The 21,681-nt window shown below is 38.0% G+C and overlaps 1 protein-coding gene across 1 annotated transcript in view; it reads left to right on the top strand.

Annotated features, from left to right (window-relative positions):
* The window catches only part of CCDC47 (coiled-coil domain containing 47), a 44,586-nt gene extending 23,646 nt beyond the window's left edge, over nucleotides 1-20,940 (top strand). Inside the window, exons 2-13 of the mRNA XM_044001129.1 lie at nucleotides 274-539; nucleotides 956-1,063; nucleotides 1,696-1,870; nucleotides 5,949-6,070; nucleotides 6,314-6,379; nucleotides 7,793-7,894; nucleotides 8,245-8,355; nucleotides 10,092-10,177; nucleotides 12,066-12,124; nucleotides 12,738-12,847; nucleotides 13,061-13,228; nucleotides 20,410-20,940. Of these exons, the coding sequence (XP_043857064.1) occupies nucleotides 279-539; nucleotides 956-1,063; nucleotides 1,696-1,870; nucleotides 5,949-6,070; nucleotides 6,314-6,379; nucleotides 7,793-7,894; nucleotides 8,245-8,355; nucleotides 10,092-10,177; nucleotides 12,066-12,124; nucleotides 12,738-12,847; nucleotides 13,061-13,228; nucleotides 20,410-20,490 (1,449 nt within the window). The 5' untranslated portion in view covers nucleotides 274-278 and the 3' untranslated portion in view covers nucleotides 20,491-20,940. The remainder of the gene's footprint in view (nucleotides 1-273; nucleotides 540-955; nucleotides 1,064-1,695; nucleotides 1,871-5,948; nucleotides 6,071-6,313; nucleotides 6,380-7,792; nucleotides 7,895-8,244; nucleotides 8,356-10,091; nucleotides 10,178-12,065; nucleotides 12,125-12,737; nucleotides 12,848-13,060; nucleotides 13,229-20,409) is intronic.
* Nucleotides 20,941-21,681: the final 741 nt, after the last annotated feature.

The raw sequence follows: 21,681 nt of genomic DNA, 5'->3' as shown, positions 1-21,681 counted from the left end.
CTATTAGAAAACCAAGGCCCCTAGAAGTGAAATAAACTTCCCAAAGTTATGTACCTAGTTATATCAGAACCAAGATCAGGCCCTCAGTTACTTAGTTTCTGGTTTAAATCCTCTTTCTACTATACTACATCTAATCATTGCATTATACAAAATATTGGTGAAATCTTATGACCTTGCACATTTTTTAAAAACTGAAGTATTTACAAAGTCTGATTAATTGTGGAAGTAAGTAAATTTATAGCATGATGGTTTTTGTTTGTTCTCGTTTTACAGTCACAATGAGAATTATCTGCTTACTCTGTGTGTGTCTTTTGATGCTGGGGGATTTCTTAGAAGCCAAGTTTGATGATTTTGATGATGGAGATGACATGGTAGAGTATGATGATAATGACTTTGCTGAGTTTGAGGATGTGATGGAAGATGTTGTCACAGAACCCCCTCAGCGAGTGATCACCACGGAGGAAGATGAAGAAGAAGCCACTGTGGAGCTGGAAGGGCCAGATGACAACCCAGAGGACTTTGAAGATGCCGATCCCCAGGTGAACTTCTGTTCTAAGGTCTCCTACAGCAATCAGATCAATGATGTCTGGGAAAAAGTAATAATTTGCTGAGCATATAAACAAAAAACCCTTTTCTGAGACTTTTTATTCCCTGGAGCTTCCCCTTTTTGATCAGTAGATGGAGCCCTTCTCCCACATGAAGTAAAATTTGTTACTGTAGCAATATTTCCATCTTAAAAGTCCATCTTGTAATGAAATGGAAATTGCCTCCTCCCTACACCCAAATTAAAACCATAGAAAGAGAAAGGTTCATGATTTGTTTGGGGGAAAGGGTCTGGTCAATTTAAATTCTTAATGCAAAAGCATAGGAGATTACTGTTCCTTTTGTTCTCTGCTTGTTGTTTATATACTCTGTTTTTCTCTAGAAATATCACAAATGTTTTTCCTTTTTTTAGGAGGGGGATACTGAGAATGAACCATATGATGATGAGGAGTTTGAAGGCTTTGAAGAGAAACCAGATATGTCTTCCAGCAAAAGCAAAGACCCCATAACAATTGTTGATGTAAGTATACAGGGCACTGAATGCCAGATTAACCCACGGTGGGATGTTTTGTTACCATTGACTTCAAGTTATAATAACTTACTTTCTCCCCCCCCCCCTTTTTTTTTTGGTGGGGCAATTGGGGTTAAGTGACTTGCCCAGGGTCACACAACTAGTACATGTCAAGTGTCTGAGGCTGGATTTAAACTCAGGACCCCCTGAATCCAGGGCCAGTGCTCTATCCACTGTGCCCCCTAGCTGCCCCAATAACTTACATTTAACTGGTGTTTATATAACAAAGTACTGAAGAGATTCCTTTTCCTTCCTATCCCATTTCTATACCCTATTACCAAGACACAGAAGAGTGAGAGAGGGGCAAGAGGTACACAAAAATTAGCTTGTCAAATATATTTTCAACCCTTTTTTGTCATTATATTATGTTCTCTTGATGTTTCTCTAACAGGGTTAATATAAGACATTATAATGCTTATTATATTTTCTTAACATTCATTGACCATCTTCACTGAAAATAATTTTGTTTCAATAAAATTGTCATTACTACTTAGCTATGATTTATGTCTTCTGGAGTTTTCTTCTATGCCATAAGAAGCCACATTCTTCATTATTAACTATAATAACTCTGGTTTTGCCAGGTCCCTGCACACCTTCAAAATAGCTGGGAAAGTTATTATATGGAGATTTTAATGGTAACAGGCCTGCTCGCCTACATCATGAATTATATTATTGGAAAGAATAAAAACAATCGTCTGGCTCAGGCCTGGTTTAACACCCACAGAGAGCTTCTGGAAAGCAACTTCACCCTTGTTGGTAAGTTAGGCCTGTTCAGTTTGATTTACTGACCCGTAAATGATCTTCTGAGAATGGTTTCCTGCCCTAAATAACAATATTAGTAATTCTACTAATAATAGTAGGGAAGAGGCTAAAGTAGTGCCTAAGGCTTGCTACATTTGTGGAGTAGGGAATCATGAGACAGTGTTGTAGGTTTAACTTGGTTCATCTTCAGGACTGTGAGCTCTTTGTGGAAAGGAATCATTTCTCTTTATTTGTATTTTATAATAAACATACATATGTCCTATGTCCTTTAGGTCCTTAGAATTATGCTCATCAATTTCTCCCTATCTAGTAGTCCCTTCTTTACTGTCCACAAACACAACCCATATTTCCCCCATCCTTAAAAAAACATTTGATCTTACTGTCCCCTCAAGCTGTCATCCTATGTATCTTCTCCCCTGTAGATCTCCTTAAAAAGCTGTCTATCCTAAGTCTATTCCATCACCTCTCAATTTTTAATCCGTTGCACTCTGACTTCCAGTCTCACTGAGCAACTGAAGGTGCTCTTTCCAAGTTACAAATGATAGTTGCCAGATCAGATGGCTTTTTTTTTTTTTACTGCTCATCCTTCTTGATCTCTTTGCAGCCTTGGGCATTTTTGGCTTCCTCCTTCTGGATACTCTTTGCTCTCTGGGTTTTTGTGATTCTCTCTTCTCCTGGTTATCCTCCTACCTCCCTGAGCCCCGCTTTCATTTGCTGGAGTTTCATCCAGATCACCCTCTCTAACTGTGAGTGTCCCCAACATTGGACTCTGACCTGTCCCATCTTTCTCTCTACTCTCATGAATTTAATGATCATACCTATACAGATGAATCCCAGACTGATATATCCATCCAACCCACTGTTCTTTGCTGAGCTCCAGTCACATATCAGCAGCTGTCTTTAGAACTGGAAGCCCCAAAGGCACTTCATGCTCAACATACCCAAAATAGGACTCATTTTGTTTCCCCCAAACCTTACCCCTTTTCTAAATTTCAATTAGTGAACAAACATTTATTAAGTACTTATGTGATGCCAGGGATTATGCTAGGCACTGGGAAGACAAATACAAAAGAAAAAAAGAAAAAAATCCCTGATCGGAGTTTACATTCTATTGGAGGAAATTCTTTGTGTGTGTATTTAAGCTTAAAACCAACACCAAGACTTTTGGGATAACTTGTATGTTTTTGTATATATATTGACATACATACATGTTATATAAATTAGAATGTAAGAGTGCAGGAACTCTTTAATTTTCACTTTTTCTATCTCTCATGCCTAGGATAGCACATAACAGGTACTTAACAAATGTTGGTTGTTTTTCTATTCTTTAATGTATTTAAAGGTTAAATAAATAAAAGCAGCCCCTCCTCCCTCAAACATTTGGAATATTAAACTTTATAAATAGAAAACTATTTTCTATGCTAAATCATCATCAAAGGGATGATAAAAATTGAATTTCTGTTTTTACTCAGGCCATAATGATAGTAATTTTTCATGTTATATACTTCGTTAAAGTTTATAAAAGGTGAAGCTGTCTCTCAAATCCAGGCCTGCATACCATTGATGAAATGGAGAGCTAAACTTTATATAGTGGTATTCCAATTGGTGAAAATTATTTTCATAACTTACATCTTGGTCACAGAATAATTAATTCCTTAAGATTTTATAGCACACAAACCTTAAACATGAAGATACTAATTTTTTAAGGAGCTTCTTTAGAGCTTTTATATTTACAACATGTTACATAACCATAAGATTGATATGATGGTTGAACTTTGTTTCTGAAAACCTGGTGCCATTGATAATACCGCCACTCATATTCTTTTTTAATCACTAATTGGGATTAAAATTTTGTTTTTATAACAGCTATACCAGAAAACCCTGTTTCAGACAAACAAAATGCTATAAATGGTAGCAAATTTTGTATCATTTTTATTTGATAAACAAAAGAATCCTTTATTCTCCTATAGCCAAAATATAAATGTTTCCATTTTAAACATACTTTCTCAAAACAAGTCTTTTGACCTTTGTGTTTAGAGTAATATCAGATATCCAATATCCACCAACTATGTAAGCTTTAGGGGGAAATTTTTATAAATACCTTGTTTTTACATCACTACCTTCATTTCCAATTCCTTCCCAGAGAGCCATTGCTTACAACAAATAATTTTTTAAAAACCTTAAAGACTAGTTCAGCAAAACTAGCCAGCACATCAACCTGGTCCGATAGTACATGCAGTGTTCTTCACACAGTGAAGAGAAGGAAGTGATTCTAAGGAATGGGGCCAAACGTGGTCATTATAAATTACACAATAACCATATAAAAAAAGGTCCAAATCAACAATCATAAGAGAAATGCAAATCAAAAGTACTCTGAGGTTTCACATTATATACAGCAAATTGGCAATGACAAAAGGGAGAATTGTTAATGTCAGAGAGATTAGAATATAGTAAAGCACTCTATAGGTAGAGCTGTGAATTGGTCCCAACTGTTCTAAAAAGCATTTTGGAATAATGTGAATAAAGGGACTAAAATTTCCATACCCTTAGACCCAGAGATTCCTCTGCTTGGCACATACTCCAAGATCAGTAATGAAAAGGCCCTATATACACTAAAATATTTGTAGTAGCTAAGAGCTGGGAAACAAAGTAATGCCTATCACTTAGGGAAGAGTAAACAAATTCTGGTACGTGAATAGAATAGAATATTATTGTGCTGTAAGAAACATTGAATATAGAGAGGCATGGAATGATTCATATGAGCTAAAGCAAAGAGAAGCAGAACTAGAAAAACTAATAAGAGATGAAGATTACAGCAATTTAAATGAAAATAACATCAATTGAAACTGAATACTGTGAAATTTTATTGACCAAGCTTGGCCTCAAAGAAGAGAAATGAGAAGGAATTTCTCTCCTTCTTTGCAGAGACTGTGGCAGTGGAACACAAGAGATGCTGTGATACTTAACTGGTGTGTTGGCTAGTTTTACTGAACTGTTTTCCCTCTTAATCTGTATTATAAGGAATGGGAATAGCTCTCTGGAATTAAGGAGAGGTATATTAGAAACGTGAGGTGATGTAAAAAAAAAATATCAAATGTTTTCAAAAGAAGCTAAAAATATATATGAAGAAAAATCTTAGGGACAGCTAGGTGGTGCAGTGAATAGAGCACCAGCCCTGGAGTCAGAAGGACCTGAGTTCAAAACCAGCCTCAGACACTTGATACTTAGTAGCTGTGTGACCCTGGGCAAGTCACTTAACCCCGATTGCCTCACCCAAAAAAAAAAAACCACACATCATATTTGCTGTGTTGGTTTTGCTGAACTTTTTCCCTTTTTTATAAAGGATGGTACTCTGGGACAGGGTATACATTGGGAATTGTAGGTGATGTAAAAACAAAATATTAATAAAAACACTAAAATTATTTTTTCAAGTGTACAGTAGAAAACAAAAATGCAGAATGAAACAGTTTTTGCTTTTTTTTTGGTTTTCTATTAAGTATAACATTCTTTAAGAATGAAAAAAACTAACATGCTGCAAGTCTCTCATTCTTTTTAAAAAATAAACTTGTTTATTAAATTAAAATAAAATTTCAGAAAACCAAGTTTGTATTACAGTTTCATTGATGTTGCCTTTTGCTAGAGAAATACTGTGATAGCTGAATGGATCGGAAGTGTGAAATCCTTCCCTCGGTAAATTTTAGGCTATTTGGTAAAAGCTTTCAATGTCAATATCTATTTTTGATTATTTTGTTCTTACTGATGGGCACTAAGCTCCTAAGGGAAAGAAGAAATAATTCCATTGAAGTAGCAAGAACATTGGGATTGTAAAGATCAGTGAGATAATGTATGTAAAATGCTTTTAAAACTATAAAGCACAATATAATTAACAGGTATTTTTCAGTATAGTCTGCTTCTTTTGTATGCAGATGGTAAACCTTAGCCAGGGAAGTTAGAATTATGAAAAGAAAAGCCAATTATTTTAATCTTAATGTAGTGTATCCTTAGTGGTAGGGTAGTCAACCCTAAACATTTCGTTTAATGAATATCATTAAGCAAGTTTTCTTTTTCTTAGGGGATGATGGAACCAGCAAGGAAGCTACAAGCACAGGGAAATTAAACCAGGAGAATGAGCACATCTATAACCTCTGGTGTTCAGGCCGAGTATGCTGTGAGGGCATGCTTATACAGCTGAAGGTCAGTAGGAGAACTTTGGAACTATAGAAGTTCTTGATCTTGCCTTCATTCTTCCCTGAGAGCTGTTAATTCCCTAAAGTATGGTGCTTGCTACTCATATGTAACCTAGATGGTCAAGACATTATCTACTTGCTACCTGAAAGAAATAATTTTGTAGAGAGTGTTTAATGAAACTTTGGACTACAGAGAAGTACCAACTATTTTAAGGGTTCCCAGCCTGATGTATTCTACTTGTTTTCTCAGTTTCTCAAAAGACAAGATCTCTTGAATGTCCTGGCTCGAATGATGAGGCCAACCTGTGATCAAGTGGTATGTATACCTTCCAGTTAGTTTTTCTATGTACAATTTGAGTTCTCAGTCTGAAATATCACTACCTTCCTAAATTGATTATTATTTGTGGACAGAAAACCTGAATTTTTCCTGAACTATTTTTGTTTCTCGAAACTATTTATCAAAGTAAGTCAAATAGATCTGGGAATATTATATTTTTATTCGTATGGTTTTATGTTGTAGTCTGTGTACTTAGAGACCTTAATAGCAAGTGGTTTTCTCTCAATTATAGTTATTCTGCTATCAAATTATGATTTTCTCTTGATTAAGAGTATGGCATTTCCATAGGCAGACTGCTGAATAATCATTCATTAAATAAATATTTATTGTTCACTTAGGATGATTACTATGTTCAAGGCACTCTTCTGGAGCCATGTTCCATGCAAATTGTAAAAAATATACTTCTAAGTATCCAGGAGCTTACAATTTACTAAGAAAAATAACACTTAAACAAATGTCTAAAACTCAGTGCAGCATGTGATAAGTGCCTTAAGAATGATACAAATTGTAAAGCACCAGCCCTGGACTCAGGAGTACCTGAGTTCAAATGTGGCTTCAGATACTTGACACTTACTAACTGTGTGACCCTGGGCAAATCACTTAACCCTCATTGCCCTGCAAAAAAAAAAAAAAAGAATGATACAAATTGGGGCGGCTAGGTGGAGCAGTAGATAAAGCACTGGCCCTGAAATCAGGAGTACCTCTGTTCAAATCCAGCTTCAGACACTTGACACTTACTATCTGTGCGACCCTGGGCAAGTCACTTAACACTCATTGCCCTGCAAAAAAACAAAAACAAAGAATGATACAAATTAAGTATTTTGAACTAGTTGTTAGATTGAAACTCTTTTTCACAATATTAAAGTCTCTATCTACTTCTCTGCATGAAAAGTAACGAGATGTAATGGCTATAAGGGCCAGGCCTAGAGTTTACAAAGCTCTGGGATTCAATTCTTGTATTTGACTTAGAACATAAGGAAATGGATTAACCTCTCAGTGCCACAAGCAATTCCTTGTGAGTTAATCCTTATTACAGATAGTTTGCCAATCTGCATGAGTGGAGGGAGTTTCACACCCAGGAATTCCATATGATGATAAAATTTGGATATTTGAACATTACCTCCTCCCCATTCCACCATTCCCACTCCAATCCATTACTTTTCCTTCCCCCCCTTCAAAATAACCTAATACAAATGCATTTTGAAATTACTTTATATAAAGAATCAAGTTATTTATAATTCTCAATAGAAATGCTAAAATTGCATATTTAGCTTTATTTTCCCCTCAAAAATACAATATTGATGCTATGTTTAACAACCCACTTAGGAAATCTTAAACCTATAAGTGGATTTTACTGCTTGTTCTTAAACCCAGTATGACACCTATTTTCAGCAAATAAAAGTAACAATGAATGATGAAGATATGGATACGTATGTTTTTGCTGTTGGCACACGAAGAGCCTTGGTACGTTTACAGAAGGAGATGCAAGACCTGGTATGTATATTTTGATTTTTAAAAAATCCTTTTTATTTTCTCCATTTAAAATTTTACATTTCCTTGATAATTGGCAATTACTTAAACTATGTTTAAAATCACTTAGAAATAAGTTAGTGAATGAAACATCTTCACTGTCATATGCATACTTAGGTATATAATGTGGTTACTTTCTAATAGATAAAGGAAAAATACATATAGGTCAATTCTAGAACTTTTAGGGGGGATGATGGAAAAGGGGTAGGTAATAAGATTTCTAAATTAATATTAGAATTATTCCATTAGGTAATTGGTGTTTTTTTTTCCCCATGGATATTAAAATCCTACATTTCTCTTCCTATTTTCAACAGTGTGAATTTTGTAGTGACAAGCCCAAGTCTGGAACAAAGTATGGACTTCCAGACTCCCTGGCCATCTTGTCAGAAATGGGAGAAGTCACAGAGGGAATGATGGATACAAAGGTAAATGCAGGAGAAGAAAGGTCCCTGCAGGACTTGGCATTTACAGGGTACTTACCATTAAAGCTATAAATTTTCTAAACTTTTGCAACTAATTTGTACCTTGTCCACACACAGATACTAAAATGAAAACACAAGAAGGAATTATTTCTAGGAAATTGATTGAATAACATTCTGTTTTGTTAATAAGCTTCTTCTCCAATTAAGCACAAAGTTTGCATAGGATAGCTAACAGCCTTTGGCAGGGGTTGGGGGTGAGGGGGGTGCTGTTTTCCAGGCCATTTTAAAGGATATTTAAACCTTTTTTTTTTTAAAGTGAGGTAATTGGGGTTAAGCGACTTGCCCAGGGTCACATAGCTAGTAAGTGAGGCTGGATTTGAACTCAGGTCCTCCTGACTCCAGGGCTGGTGCTCTATCCACGGCACCACCTACCTGCCCCAAGCATTTTTTTTTTTAAGGAGAAAAAATACAGTACTACCATTATTACTCCTATCAGGAATCACCTTAGTGATTAGTCTGTGTCTCTTTAAGTTTTTGTTAGGGTGTGGAGAAAAGGGTATAGAAATAAATACCTAGATACTGGTTATATAGGAATAAGAACAAATCCCATTATCTCAGGCTCTGTGTCTTAGAACCACTAGGAAATCCACATCAGTTCAGCAAAGATTTATTAAACATTTATTATATGTAAGACACTTTGTCAGGCACTGGGATACAAAGATGAAGTAAGGCATTATCTTGGCCTTTCCAGTAGCTTAAAGTTTAAGAAATATGTATTCAAATAACCTTGGTGCAAAGCATAATGTGTTACATTCAGAGGAAGGACCCAGACAAAATGTTTTGAGATATTTGAGGAGCAAGAGGTGACTTTCAACCAGAAAAATCAGGGAAGGCTTAATGAAAGAGATAATCCCAGAAGTTTGGTTCATCAAGGAAGGAATTTCAACAAGGCAAAGATCGGGCATTTGATTTGGGAGTATCCATTCAGGGCACTGAAATAAACAAAGGCAAAAAGGCAGAAGGAGAATTAGGAATGATGGGTAGGTAATCCAATTTGTTTGGAACATTTAATATGGAAAGGAGAGGGTTTTAAGATAAAACTGCAAAGGTAGATTGAAGTCATTGTGGTGATCTTTGAATGCCCAGATAAGCTTTACTTTATTCACTGGGAAGTCAAGAACCACTGAAAGTTGTCAAGAAGATGACAGATGAGCTCAGAGCAGTACACTAGGAAGCTTGCTTGTGTTACACTGTTGTGTAGGATGGAGGATGGGCTAAAGAGATTAGTTACTAGGTTATTGCAGTTCAGGTGAGAGGTCATGGTGACATTGGGACTGGAAAAGAGGGACATGAGAGAAACATTCCAGAGGTAGGTTCAGGTGGCCTTGGCAATGGATAAAGATGAGAGAGAGCAACATAGAAGAGCAAGAGGTGACTAAGGTCAATCTATTCTATTTTCTCCTTCCATTTGAGAAGAAACTTAGGAGTGATTTAGCCTCTGTGTTATAGCTACAAAAGAGGCAACCTTTTCTCATAGACTTATAATCAGGGATCCTGTCTATAAAACGTAACATCTGAAAGGAAAACCTTTGCCTTTTCAATTTCCAAAATTCCCAAAAGGATTCCATTTATAGGAATTTACCTGCTTTAGATGACATAATTATGTGTTTAGGAAAAATTGAGGTGCAAGCCCCCCAATTTCAAACACGTTAGAATTAAGCATACCTTCTTTTTTTCAGATGGTACACTTTCTCACACACTACGCTGACAAGATTGAATCAGTCCATTTTTCAGACCAGTTCTCCGGTCCAAAAGTCATGCAAGAGTATGTATAAGAGATGAAATTCCCAAACAAATCTACTTGACTAACTTGATGTTTTTTGAAAGTCAACAAGGTGCCACCTGCAAATTTCCCTTGCAAAATGGGTAAGGGAAACTGGTGGCAGGCTACAGAACTTAAGTACATGCTGAGAGGTGTTTGGCTACCTGTGTGAATCAAACAAATGAACCTACCCTGGTTTTGCCTGTATCTCATTGTCATTCATTTATCTCATGGGGTGTGGCAAATGAAAGTCTGACAGAATGACTGTCAGCTGCTAAGAAAATGAGTTATTAAACTTATTTTTTCTTTTGTACTCCTAATTTCACATCTTGATTTCAACCTGTATACTTTGAGTCAAGAAGCATTTATTAGGCACCTACTATGTGCCAAGCACTGTGCTAAGTGCTACACTTTTTTTTTTTTTTTTTGGTGAGGCAATTGGGGTTAAGTGACTTGCCCAGGGTCACACAGCTAGTAAGTGTTAAGTGTCTGAAGTCGGATTTGAACTCAGGTCCTCCTGAATCCAGGGCGGGGGGCTCTATCCACTGTGCCACCTAGTTGCCCCAGTGCTACACTTTTTGATTACAAGCCTGCATGCTTTGTGATTTATAACCTCTTCTGGCTTCCTACATAGCATGTAATTATATGCTTTCTAATATAAAATGTTTTCTAAAAGCAACAACAGTCCATAGGACTTTAATTGGAAATTGTTCTGATGTAACCAGCACAAAATACAGAGTTGCCTTTGGGGCTTGGATTTGTCTTTTAAATTCCCAGTTCTCAGAAAAAAAAAATTTTTACATGAAAGTATTTCTTGGGGCAGCATTACCATATTCTCTTCTGACTTATAGTTTCTAGAAGTAGGTTTTTCTCCTGTGGACTGTGGACTGTGGATTTGCTAAAGTCAGGAATCTATCTGAGTTTTAGGGGGTATTTTTGGTTTTTTTGTTTTGGTTTGGTTTGGGTTTTTTTGCGGGGCAATGGGGGTTAAGTGACTTGCCCAGAGTCACACAGCTAGTAAGTGTCAAGTGTCTGAGTCCGGATTTGAACTCAGGTCCTCCTAAATCCAGGGCCGGTGCTTTATTCACTGCGCCACCTAGCCGCCCCTGAGTTTTAGTTTACTGTCACATTAGATAATTATCCATCTGTTTTGTTTTCTGTTTCCATTTGAGGAGAATCTTATGATTACTTAGCCTCTATGTTATTGCTATAAACAAGGCAACCAGAAATAACCCATCAGGTTAACGGCAGCATTGGGACTATAAAGTTATCACTTAATTTCTTGGTTATAATTCCTAGCAGGTATTATCTGGGCCTCATTAGCTCTCTTTCTTGATAACTAAAGGCAAAGAGAGAGAAAGGAATTGTCTTAGAATAGATAAAGCAAATTGTGGCAGTTCCAGGATTAAGGTCTTCAGCCCTACAATTTGTTGTATGTTGCTTTGCTTTTGAGCCTGAGCCTGATCCAGGACTAAGCCGCTTTTACCCAGAAGATTACCACAGATAGTAGGAGGTGAAAAATAATTTTTTAAAAAGACAAAAAACCTACTAAAATATGGCTTATATTTATTGAGTATCCTAGTAACACATACAAAAATACTCTCCTCATTGGGTAATTGGGGGATAAGCTGACCACTTGTAAACTTATGTAGGGAAATTATATAAGCAGCAATCAATTCAGGAACCTCCCTAATTGTTTAATTAGTTTAGACTCTTGAAATGGATATTTTAAACAAAGCACTATGGTGACTGACATCACACCCCATCTGTTTTCAAGTGTATGTTCATCTGTTTGTGGTGACCAGCACAGAGCATGAGCATGTTTTCCATGAATGGAGAAGAATGTCTCTTATTCTCTGTCCAAACGGCCTTTTCGTTTTTCTTGTAACAGGGAAGGTCAGCCTTTAAAGCTGCCTGACACCAGAAGGACACTATTGTTTACATTTAATGGTAAGAATGATGGCACCTCTTCGTGTCTTTTTTTTGGTGAGGCAATCGGGGTTGTCATTTGCCCAGGGTCACACAGCTAGTAAGTGTCAAGTGTCTGAGTCCAGATTTGAACTCAGGTCTTCCTGACTCCAGGGCTGGTGTTCTATCCACCGTGCCACCTAGCTGCCCCCTCTTCATGTCTTTAGCTGCTGGTCTGTAAAATTGCCTCCTTAAAGGGGGAGTGTTGTGCTTATTTTATTTTATATATTTTTGTGGGGCAATGAGGGTTAAGTGACTTGCCCAGGGTCACACAGCTAGTAGGTGTCAAGCGTTTGAGGCTGGATCTGAACTCAGGGCCGGTGCTTTATCCACTGCACCACCTAGCTGCCCCTTGTGCTTCTTTTAGATGAGAGTTCAAGCAACATTGTCTAACCCAATGTGATCTTTAATCAAGAAAAGAATCGTAGTTCTTTGCTGTATCTTAGTTTCTTTTGTCATTCCCATTTTATAGCTAACCTGCTAAAGGGGTGGATGGATGTAAACTAAGAAAAATGTGGAAAGCATTTCCTTTAATGATATAAAAAGAAAGGAAATTTAGGGTCATTGATTAATAGGAAATGGGTTTGTTTTCCAGTACCTGGCTTAGGTAATACTTCCCCAAAGGATATGGAGGCTTTGCTGCCCCTGATGAACATGGTGATTTACTCTATTGATAAAGCCAAAAAGTTCCGCCTTAACCGAGAAGTAAGTGCCACTTTACAATCTTGCTTTCAAATGGGTACATGTTATGCCAGCATTTATGTCTGATTCAGTAGATCAGTAGATAGATAAAGGAATAGAGAACAGGGGGTTTAAGGATGCAAATGACATGGGAACCCTTTTTCAATCAAATTAAATGGGAATTTTGCTTCTGAGCAATGGACTATTGATCAAAATTCTTCTTTGTTTTGGGGAAAGGGCAGACAAAAAGCTGATAAGAACCGAGCCCGAGTAGAAGAGAATTTCCTGAAGCTGACACATGTGCAGAGGCAGGAAGCTGCACAGACCCGCCGGGAGGAGAAAAAGAGAGCTGAAAAGGAGCGGATTATGAATGAGGAAGATCCTGAGAAACAACGCAGACTAGAGGTGACAGTGACTTTTTCTGTCACTGAGGTGACAAATCACTGGGATCATGCCTTGGGAATGGGGATACTTTGTGCATCCCCTCCCCTCTCAATCCTACCTTTTATTCTGTACCACTTGAGAGGTACAGAAAATGTCTCCTAGGGACATTGTCTCTATTCCCATTCCCCCTGGAAAAAAACAAAACAGTTCTAGGTCTGAGATCATGTCTGAGCTAACTCATAGACAGAAATAGCCACTAAAAATAGAAGAAAAATAAAATAAAATTTTTAAATGAATTTTAAAATCATCCACAAATTTAAATATTCCTCTCTCTCTCTCTCTCTCTCTCTCTCTCTCTATATATATATATATGTGTGTATATATATATATATATGTATATATATATGTATATATATACACACACACACACAAAGAACAAAAAGGGGGTATGAAACTATGAATGATGAATGTCTGTTACAATTTGTTTCTAAGTGTACATTAATTTAATTAGATAATAACAAAACTTCGCTATTTATGTCCTCTTCCTTTTTAACTTTTTAGTTTTCGTTTTTTGTTTAATTGACCCCTTTGTTTTTCTATCGCTCTAAGTTTTATATCTTTCTAATAGAAGACTCTCCCTTGTAACAGATCAATCAGCAAGCCCTACTGTGAAATGCAGAGGAAAAAACAAAACTAATGCCTGCACTCAAGAGGCTTATATTATAATGGGAGAGATAACATGTACCTCTATATGTGCAGAATGTATACAACATTCTGTTCATACAGGGTAGTTTTGGAAGGGCCCTTATTATTATTAGAGGCATCAGAAAGGCTTCATTCAGAAAGTGGTGCTTGAATAGAATATTGAAAGAAACCAGATTCCAAGAGGTAGAGGTAAAGAGGAGCTAAATTTCGTGCATGGAGGGCCAACCAGTGCAAAGGCATAAGGACAGGAGATGGAACATCATGTGTGGTGGAACATTAAGCGGGCCAGTATGCTGGATAGTAAGCTATGTGCAGGGGGAATAATGTGTGAGAAGATTGAAAAGGCAGAAAGAGACCAGGCTATGAAAAGCTTTACGAGCTGTTTATATTTGATCCTGAGGCTAATAGAGAGACATCAGTGTTAAATGACTTTTTGGGGAGAAGGTATGACACAGTCAGACCTATGAAGTAGGAACATTATTTGGCAGCTAAGTGAAGGGTGGATTTGGAGTAAGGAGAAGTGCAAAGACACTAACTAGGAATTTTTTGAAGTAGTCCAGGCAAAGGGTGACAGAGGCTTGAACTGTGGCAGTAGCTGTGTGAGTGGAGAAGAGGGAACATAATCGAGAGTTATTATGGAGATAGAATCAAAAAGATCTGGCAACTGATTTGATATGTAGGATATGTAACTTGAGAAGATGAGGATGACACTGAAATTTCAAACTTGGGTGACTAAAAAGATGGTACCCTAATAGTGATGTTTGGAAAGTGAGAGAGGCATAGAGAAAAAGGCAATGAGTTTTGTTTTGGACATATATTAGTATTGTCAAACAAATCAACACACTGGCCACATCTGAAAAGGTATGTCTCATTCCACATATTGAGTCCATCAACTCTGGCAAGACTCATCAATCTATTCAGACCTCATAATTAGCCATTGCCGTGATCAGGGTTTCAGGTATTTTCAGAGTTGCTTTCCTTTACATCATTGTGCTCATTTCATCAGCTCATACAGTTCTTCACAGTTCTCTTTGAATTCTTCATAGTCATCATTCCTTCTAATATAGTAACATTACATTATTTTCCTATGCCACAATTTTGCCTGAGTTTTCAGTTGTTTTTTTTTTATGAAAAAACTAAATGAGTTTCTCCTTCTGGTCATCATGTTGACTGATTGTCACGCTTTTCTTTGTCTTGGAAAGGGAAGACAGATTCTTCAGAGGATTTACCTCCTAAGTTGTCACCTCTCTGTCTCTTATCAGTCTTTCCCTGTCTACTGGTTTCTTCTCTACTGCAACATACCTAAGTCTCCCCTATCTTTAAAAAATCCTTGCACTTAATACTATTATGCTCTCAAGATGTTGTTCTTATTGCTCCTCCTTTTCTCAGCCAAATTCCTAAAAAACGCTATGTGTCTTCCTTTCTAACTCTTTGTTATCTGGCTTGTGACCATACATATCACTCTTCTGAAATGTATATCTTCAAAATTTAAAATGATTTCTTTTTTTTTAATCTTTTTTTTATTCTGAATAGAATTTTATTTTCCAAAATATATGTAAAAACAAAATTTAACATCAATTTTTAAAAAACTTTGTGTTCCAGCTTCTCTTCCCCCTCCGTTCCTACCCCCCACCCACAAGAACTCAATCAGTTCAAAATAAGTTATATGTGAATAGTCATGGAAAAATTCCCATATTAGCTAGTTGTAAGATAAAACAGTCAAAAATACCAAAATTTCAGATTAAGGAATTGTCAAAGAGGAAATGAAAAAAAATTTTTTTTAATGTGTTTCCATCTGTTTTCAGATACTATCAGTTCTTTCTCCGCAGATGGGCTGCAATCTTCATAAGTCCCTCAGGGTTACATTGGATGATTGCCTTGCTGAAAACAACCACATGCTTCCCAGCAGATCATCCCCCACTATAGCTGTTATTTTGTATACAGTATATTTCACTCTCCTTCAGCTCATGTAGGTCTCTCCAGGTTTTCCAATAGCATCCTATTCATCACAACCTCTATATAGTACCTTTAGCTTGACAGAGATTCTTCTTCACAAAAGCCCAGCAAAGTAGGTACCATACATTTTGCCATTATAATCAATCATCATAACTATTTCCCTCCATCCCACTCCCTTCCCATGACATTTACTCTATCTTCTTTTTACCTATTCCTCCTCGGAGGTGCCTTACTTCTGACTATCCTCTCCCTCACTCTGCACTCCCTTCTTTCACCCTTCCTTCCTTGTCCTCTTCCCCTCCTATTTTCCTGCAGAGTTAATAAGATTGCTCCTCCCAATTGGGTATGAAATCTATTCCCTCCATGAGCCCACTCCAATGAGATCAGGGTCCCTGAGCTAATTCTGTGTTCTAAATTTTTCTTCCTCCCTCCCTCCTCAACCCTCCCTATGAGATCAAGCAATTCAATATGTCATACTGGTACAGTAATGAAGAACATCTTCATCTTCCTTGAAAGTGTTTTGCTTTTTACTGCTCTTTCCCCCAATCTGCCCTTTCCTCCTTTCCTTCTCCCCCCTCTTCCCCCTTTTCTTCCTCCCTGTCCAGGGCAAAAGTATATCACTATACCTACTTGAGTATGTATTGTAGTCCTTCTTTGAGCCAATTCTGATGATATTAAGGTTCACTCACTCCCCAACTCCTTCCCCCTCTTCTACTCTCCTCCATAAGCTTTCTTCTTGTTTCCTTCATGTGAAATACCTCTCCCCAGACCATCTCTCCCCTTCTCCCTCCCCCAGTTTATTCCTCCTACACCTCAACCCTATTTTAATGATGTCATCATGGATTAGCTAGGTGGCACAGTGGACAAAGCACCAGCCCTGGACCCAGGAGGCCCCCCAAGCTCAAATCCAGCCCCAGACATAAGACACCCCTCCCCGTCTGCCCTACAAAGAACAAAACATAAATGCTTTACAGATATCATCCCTTCATATTCAGTTCAGACCTGCGTCTTCTGTGAATTTCTTGTGAAGAATTTTTATTTTGTTTTATTTTGTTTTGTTTTGTTTTTTGGTGAGGCAGCCGGAGCCAAGCAACTTGCCCAGGGTCACACAGCTATTGTCAAGTGTCTGAGGTCACACCTGAACTCAGGTTCTCCTGAGTCCAGGGCCGGTGCTCCATCTACTATACCACCCAGCTGCCCCTGAATTTCTTATTGAGATAGTTCTTATGATTTCAAAGTATTATCTTCCCATGTAGAAATGTAAACAGTTGATATCCCTCATGAAGTCTTTTTCCTGTTTACCTTTTTATGCTTCTCCAGGATCTTGTATTTGAAAGTCAAATTTTCTATTCAGTTCAGGTCTTTTCATCACAAATGCTTGAAAGACCTCTTTCTCATTGAAATCCCATTTTTGCCTCTGAAAAATTATACGCAGTTTTGCTGGGTATGTGATTTTTGACTGAAGTCCCAGTTCCTTTGCCCTCTGGAATATCATATTCCATGCCCTTCGGTCCTTTAAAATAAAATGTAGAAGCTGCTAGATCTTGCTTTATCCTTATTGGAGCTCCACAGTATTTGAATTCCTTTTTTCTAGCTGCTTGCAGTATTTTCTCCTTGACCTGGGAGTTCTGGAATTTGGCTATAATATTCCTGGAAGTTTTCCTTTTGGGATCTCTTTCAGGAGGTGATCGGTGGATTCTTTCAATTTCTATTTTAGCTTCTTTCTGCTTCTAGAATATCAGGGCAATTTTCCTCACAATCTCTTGGAGGATGGTGTCTAAACTTTTGTTTTGGTCATGGTTTTCGGGTAGTCCAATGATTTTCAAATTCTCTCTCCTAGATTTATTTTCTAGGTCAGCTGTTTTTCCAAGAAGGTATTTCACACTGCCCTCTATTTTTTCATTCAATTGGGTTTGCTTTACTGTGTCTTGGTTTCTCATAGTCACTAGCTTCCATTTGTTCAATCCTAATTCTTAGGCAGTTATTTTCATCAGACAGTTTTTTAATCTCCTTTTCCATTTGGCTTTTCAAACTGTTGACTTTTTTCTCATGACTCTCCTTCATCGCTCTCATTTCCCTTTCCATTCTTTCCTCCTTTTCTCTACATCTTCTTTCTATTTCTCCTACTTTCTCTTCAAAGTCCCTTTTGAGAGCTTCCATGGCCTGAGACCAGTTCATATTTTTCTTGGAAGCTTTGGATGTTGAAGCTTTGACCCTGTTATTATCTTCTTCTGAGGTTGTATTGTGGTCTACCTTACCCCCAGAGAAGTTTTCGATGGTCTTCTGCTTTCTCTGCCTGCTCATCCTGGCTTACTGTTTCTTGGCTTTTAACTCCTTCTTTAAGTGTGGCGCTGCTTCCAGGACACACTGTTCAAGCTACAGCGTGGCCTGGGGGATGATTGGGCTTCTTCTCGGTCTGCCTGGCCTCACTTCCCGTTCTCAGCTTCAGAGGGTCCCAGGTGTTTTGGGTTGGGGGGGGGGCAGGCTTTAATCTCACCTGGCCTGTTCTCAGGTCCGGAGATAACCTCAGGCCTATTTACTAAGAAACCAACCAGCAAAGCTTTCTGTGGTGTGGTTCTCAGCTTCTGATGAGACTGCTTCCCTGCTCTCCTCCCCCACATGGGTCTCCTGCTGCTCAGGATTTCTTCCTGGTTCTCCACTGGGGTGGGACAGTCGAATCCTTCCCCCCCAATCCACTGGTACCCCTGCACTTACCACCCCCCCCCCAGGCCAGCCATTCAGTCCAACTGCATGCTCGGTTCCAGAAGACGCCGGTGCTGCAGCCGATTCAGAGACACTGGGGCAAATTCCTCTGGCAGGTGTCTAGTGTGTCGGCCAACTGCGGTGTTAGGTTTTATTCGTGGCCCAGCACGGCCCCATGAAATCTATCTATAGCTGGAGAAAACTCTCAGCCTGTATTTTTGTGTTTTTCTGCCCCAAGGGTTCTTTTATTGCTATTTTGGGGGCAATTGTATCAGGAGCCCTGTGAGCTTAATGTCTTTCCTCTGCCATCTTGGCTCCGGCCAACAGTGGTTTCTTAAAATTGCCAAATCTAGAAATGTTTTATTGATCCTCCTCTTTCTTGACTTCTCTGCAGCATTTGACATTGTTAACCACTCTTTTCTCCTGTATATTCCTCTTCTCTAGGTCATGATAGTATTCTTTCTCCTACCTTATTCACAGTCTTCTTTGCTGAAGTTTTACCATATCATCATACTCTTTCACTGTGTATTCAAAGGATCTGTCCTGGGCCAATTTCTCTCAGTTTACTCTCTCACTTGGTGATCTCATCAGCTTCCGTGATTTTAATTATCATCTCTTTGCAGATGATTTGTAGCTGTATTCCTTCATCTCTGTCTGTCTCTTTCCCTCTCTCCCTCCTTCCTCTTCTCTCTCCCCATCTCCCTCCCCCTCTCCCTCCCTCTTCCTCACAAAATGCCTACTGCCCATTCCAAATTGGATATCCTCTAGACATTTCAAAATAATTCATTATCTTTCCCTCAAAACCTACCACTCTTCTGAATTTACCTTTTACTGTCAAAGGCACCATCATTCTTCTTATCATCTGGGTTTCCAACCTCTGGGTTTGCCTCAGTATTACCATGTTTAATGTTTACTTTTAAAATCCCAAGAATATATAATACAGATTCATTGTCTCAAATACAATCCTCCTTTTCTCTTCTTTGTATGAAGAAATATTTATGTTTGTTAAGTTCATAATAAAAGTAGGGGAACAATAGAGACTAGATCCTTGATTTCATTGTTATGAGGAACTTCCTTCTGTAATACAGGCCTGTGCCTTCTCTGTAATTTATGGTCCTCAGAGAGTTGCCTGGAGCACTGAGGTTAGATTTACACGGCACCAAGTTTACCTGGCTCCAAAGCCAGCTGTGTCTCCACTGAGGCAAAAACGTCAAACTCAAGGCCCACAAAACTCCAGAGTACAGTTTGAACCAGATTAAAATGTAATTGAGAAATGTTTAACAAAATAAATAAAAATGCAATACAGTGTAGATAATGTTAATTTGTCATTTCCTCAGTAAATAGCCCAGCAGCAGGAATATTTCTTTCTCTTTGAGTTTGCTACCACTGTTATGCTAAGGCACACTGCCTCTCTTTCTGTTTGTTTGTTTTTTTGGTGAGGCAATTGGGGTTAAGTGACTTACCTAGGGTCACACAGCTAATAAGTGTCAAGGGTCTGAGGCTGGATTTGAACTCAGGTACTCCTGAATCCAGGGCTGGTGCTCTATCCACTTTGCCACCTAGCTGCCCCTACTGCCTCTCTTTCAACCCCACCCTCCCCCCCACCCAAAAAAATACTAAATGAGTTTGCATATCTTTTTGCTTCATTAATCCAAATTAGTGTCAACTCACCAACAGTAGTAATAGATAGCTATGTCTGAAATTTGATAGCTCCAACGGAAATGTTAAGGCTCCTGGTACATGGGGGAAATTTTGAACAGTAATGTAAGGCACTTTTATTGGTCAGGTTTGGAAGTTAGTGCTTACCTTTTGCTTAATTTTGGATTCTCTCTTAATAGGAAGCTGCCTTGAGACGTGAGCAAAAGAAGCTAGAGAAGAAACAACTAAAAATGAAGCAAATCAAAGTGAAATCCATGTAAAGTGAAAAGAACTGGCTGACTCCACTTGTGGGCTCTGAATTCACAGGGTACAAAAAAAAGTCCATTTTTCATCTTTAACTTCAAACACTCACCACCTGGGAAATCTTCACTGTATCATCAGCACTATTTATTTGTTTAGAGTTTCACAACGTATGTGTATGAATTTGAAGGGCTCTGTTTCAATAATTTGTTTTTCCAGGTAATCAAATTATTTTGACTATTTTTAAAAGAAATGATAGCTCAAATCTCTGATTTATTTTTTTAATTTGAAATTGTAAAATGAATCATCAGTGCCAGTCACATTTTAGTGCTTCTTGTTTTGAAGATATTTGATGTCTATAAGCAAAATCTTTGTTGCTTGTGGGCAATTGAAATGGCTAAAGAAGAACTCTAAAACCAGGATTTCCCAAATGACTATTGAAATTGCACAATAAACATTGCTTGGTGTCACTTTCTGTGTCTCCATTAAGCTTGTTAAGGAGTACAATTTAGAGCACTACAAATATGATCTTGAATTTTCAGGAACTCAGAATTAATGTACTTTAATTTCTGATTTGTAGTTGGGAGGTGCTGATGACAGTATTATGGAATATCATGCTATTATATATGATACATTTTTAGGATACTTGTATGATAAAAAATTCTTAGTAGATGAAATATCAGGGATAGGTAGTACACCTGGTGCCCCGAGCTCATCACAAAGTGAACGCTGTATTTGAAATGATTGTGTGTACTTTTTTTTTTCTTGAACAAGATATGATAAATGAACAGCTTCACCTCGGGTAGTTCACCAGACTCTCAAATTCTGTGAAGAAATGAATTCTTAAAATGTTCTCTTTCTTGGTTGCTGCTGCCTGTCAAATGTTTACTGAGACTCTCTTCTAGAAGGCGGCTATGCACCCTTGATTTTCATTCTGCTCTCTGCCCTTCTCTGACTTGAAGTTAGGCAGATTCTTTGAGTGGAGATAGGCATCTAAACAATGGAGAGCTGTGGCTGCTTCCCAAGGAAGCAGCTTTAAGGGCGAGGCCTCTCTGCACGAGCACTTTGCTTGGTCAGATCTCTGCATTTTATAAATGCTTCCTTCTAAGAAAGCATTTTTTAGTAACTACTTGTACTGGGTGGGTGTTTTGTGTTGGGATGGGGAAGGGTCGGGTTTTTTCTCCGGGGTTGGGGAGGGATTTTGTTGATGC

The sequence above is a fragment of the Dromiciops gliroides genome, chromosome 4 (assembly GCF_019393635.1).
Source record: "Dromiciops gliroides isolate mDroGli1 chromosome 4, mDroGli1.pri, whole genome shotgun sequence".
Classification (NCBI taxonomy): domain Eukaryota; kingdom Metazoa; phylum Chordata; class Mammalia; order Microbiotheria; family Microbiotheriidae; genus Dromiciops; species Dromiciops gliroides.
Note: the sequence above shows the minus strand (reverse complement) of the source record. Positions and strands in the feature narration are given on the sequence as shown.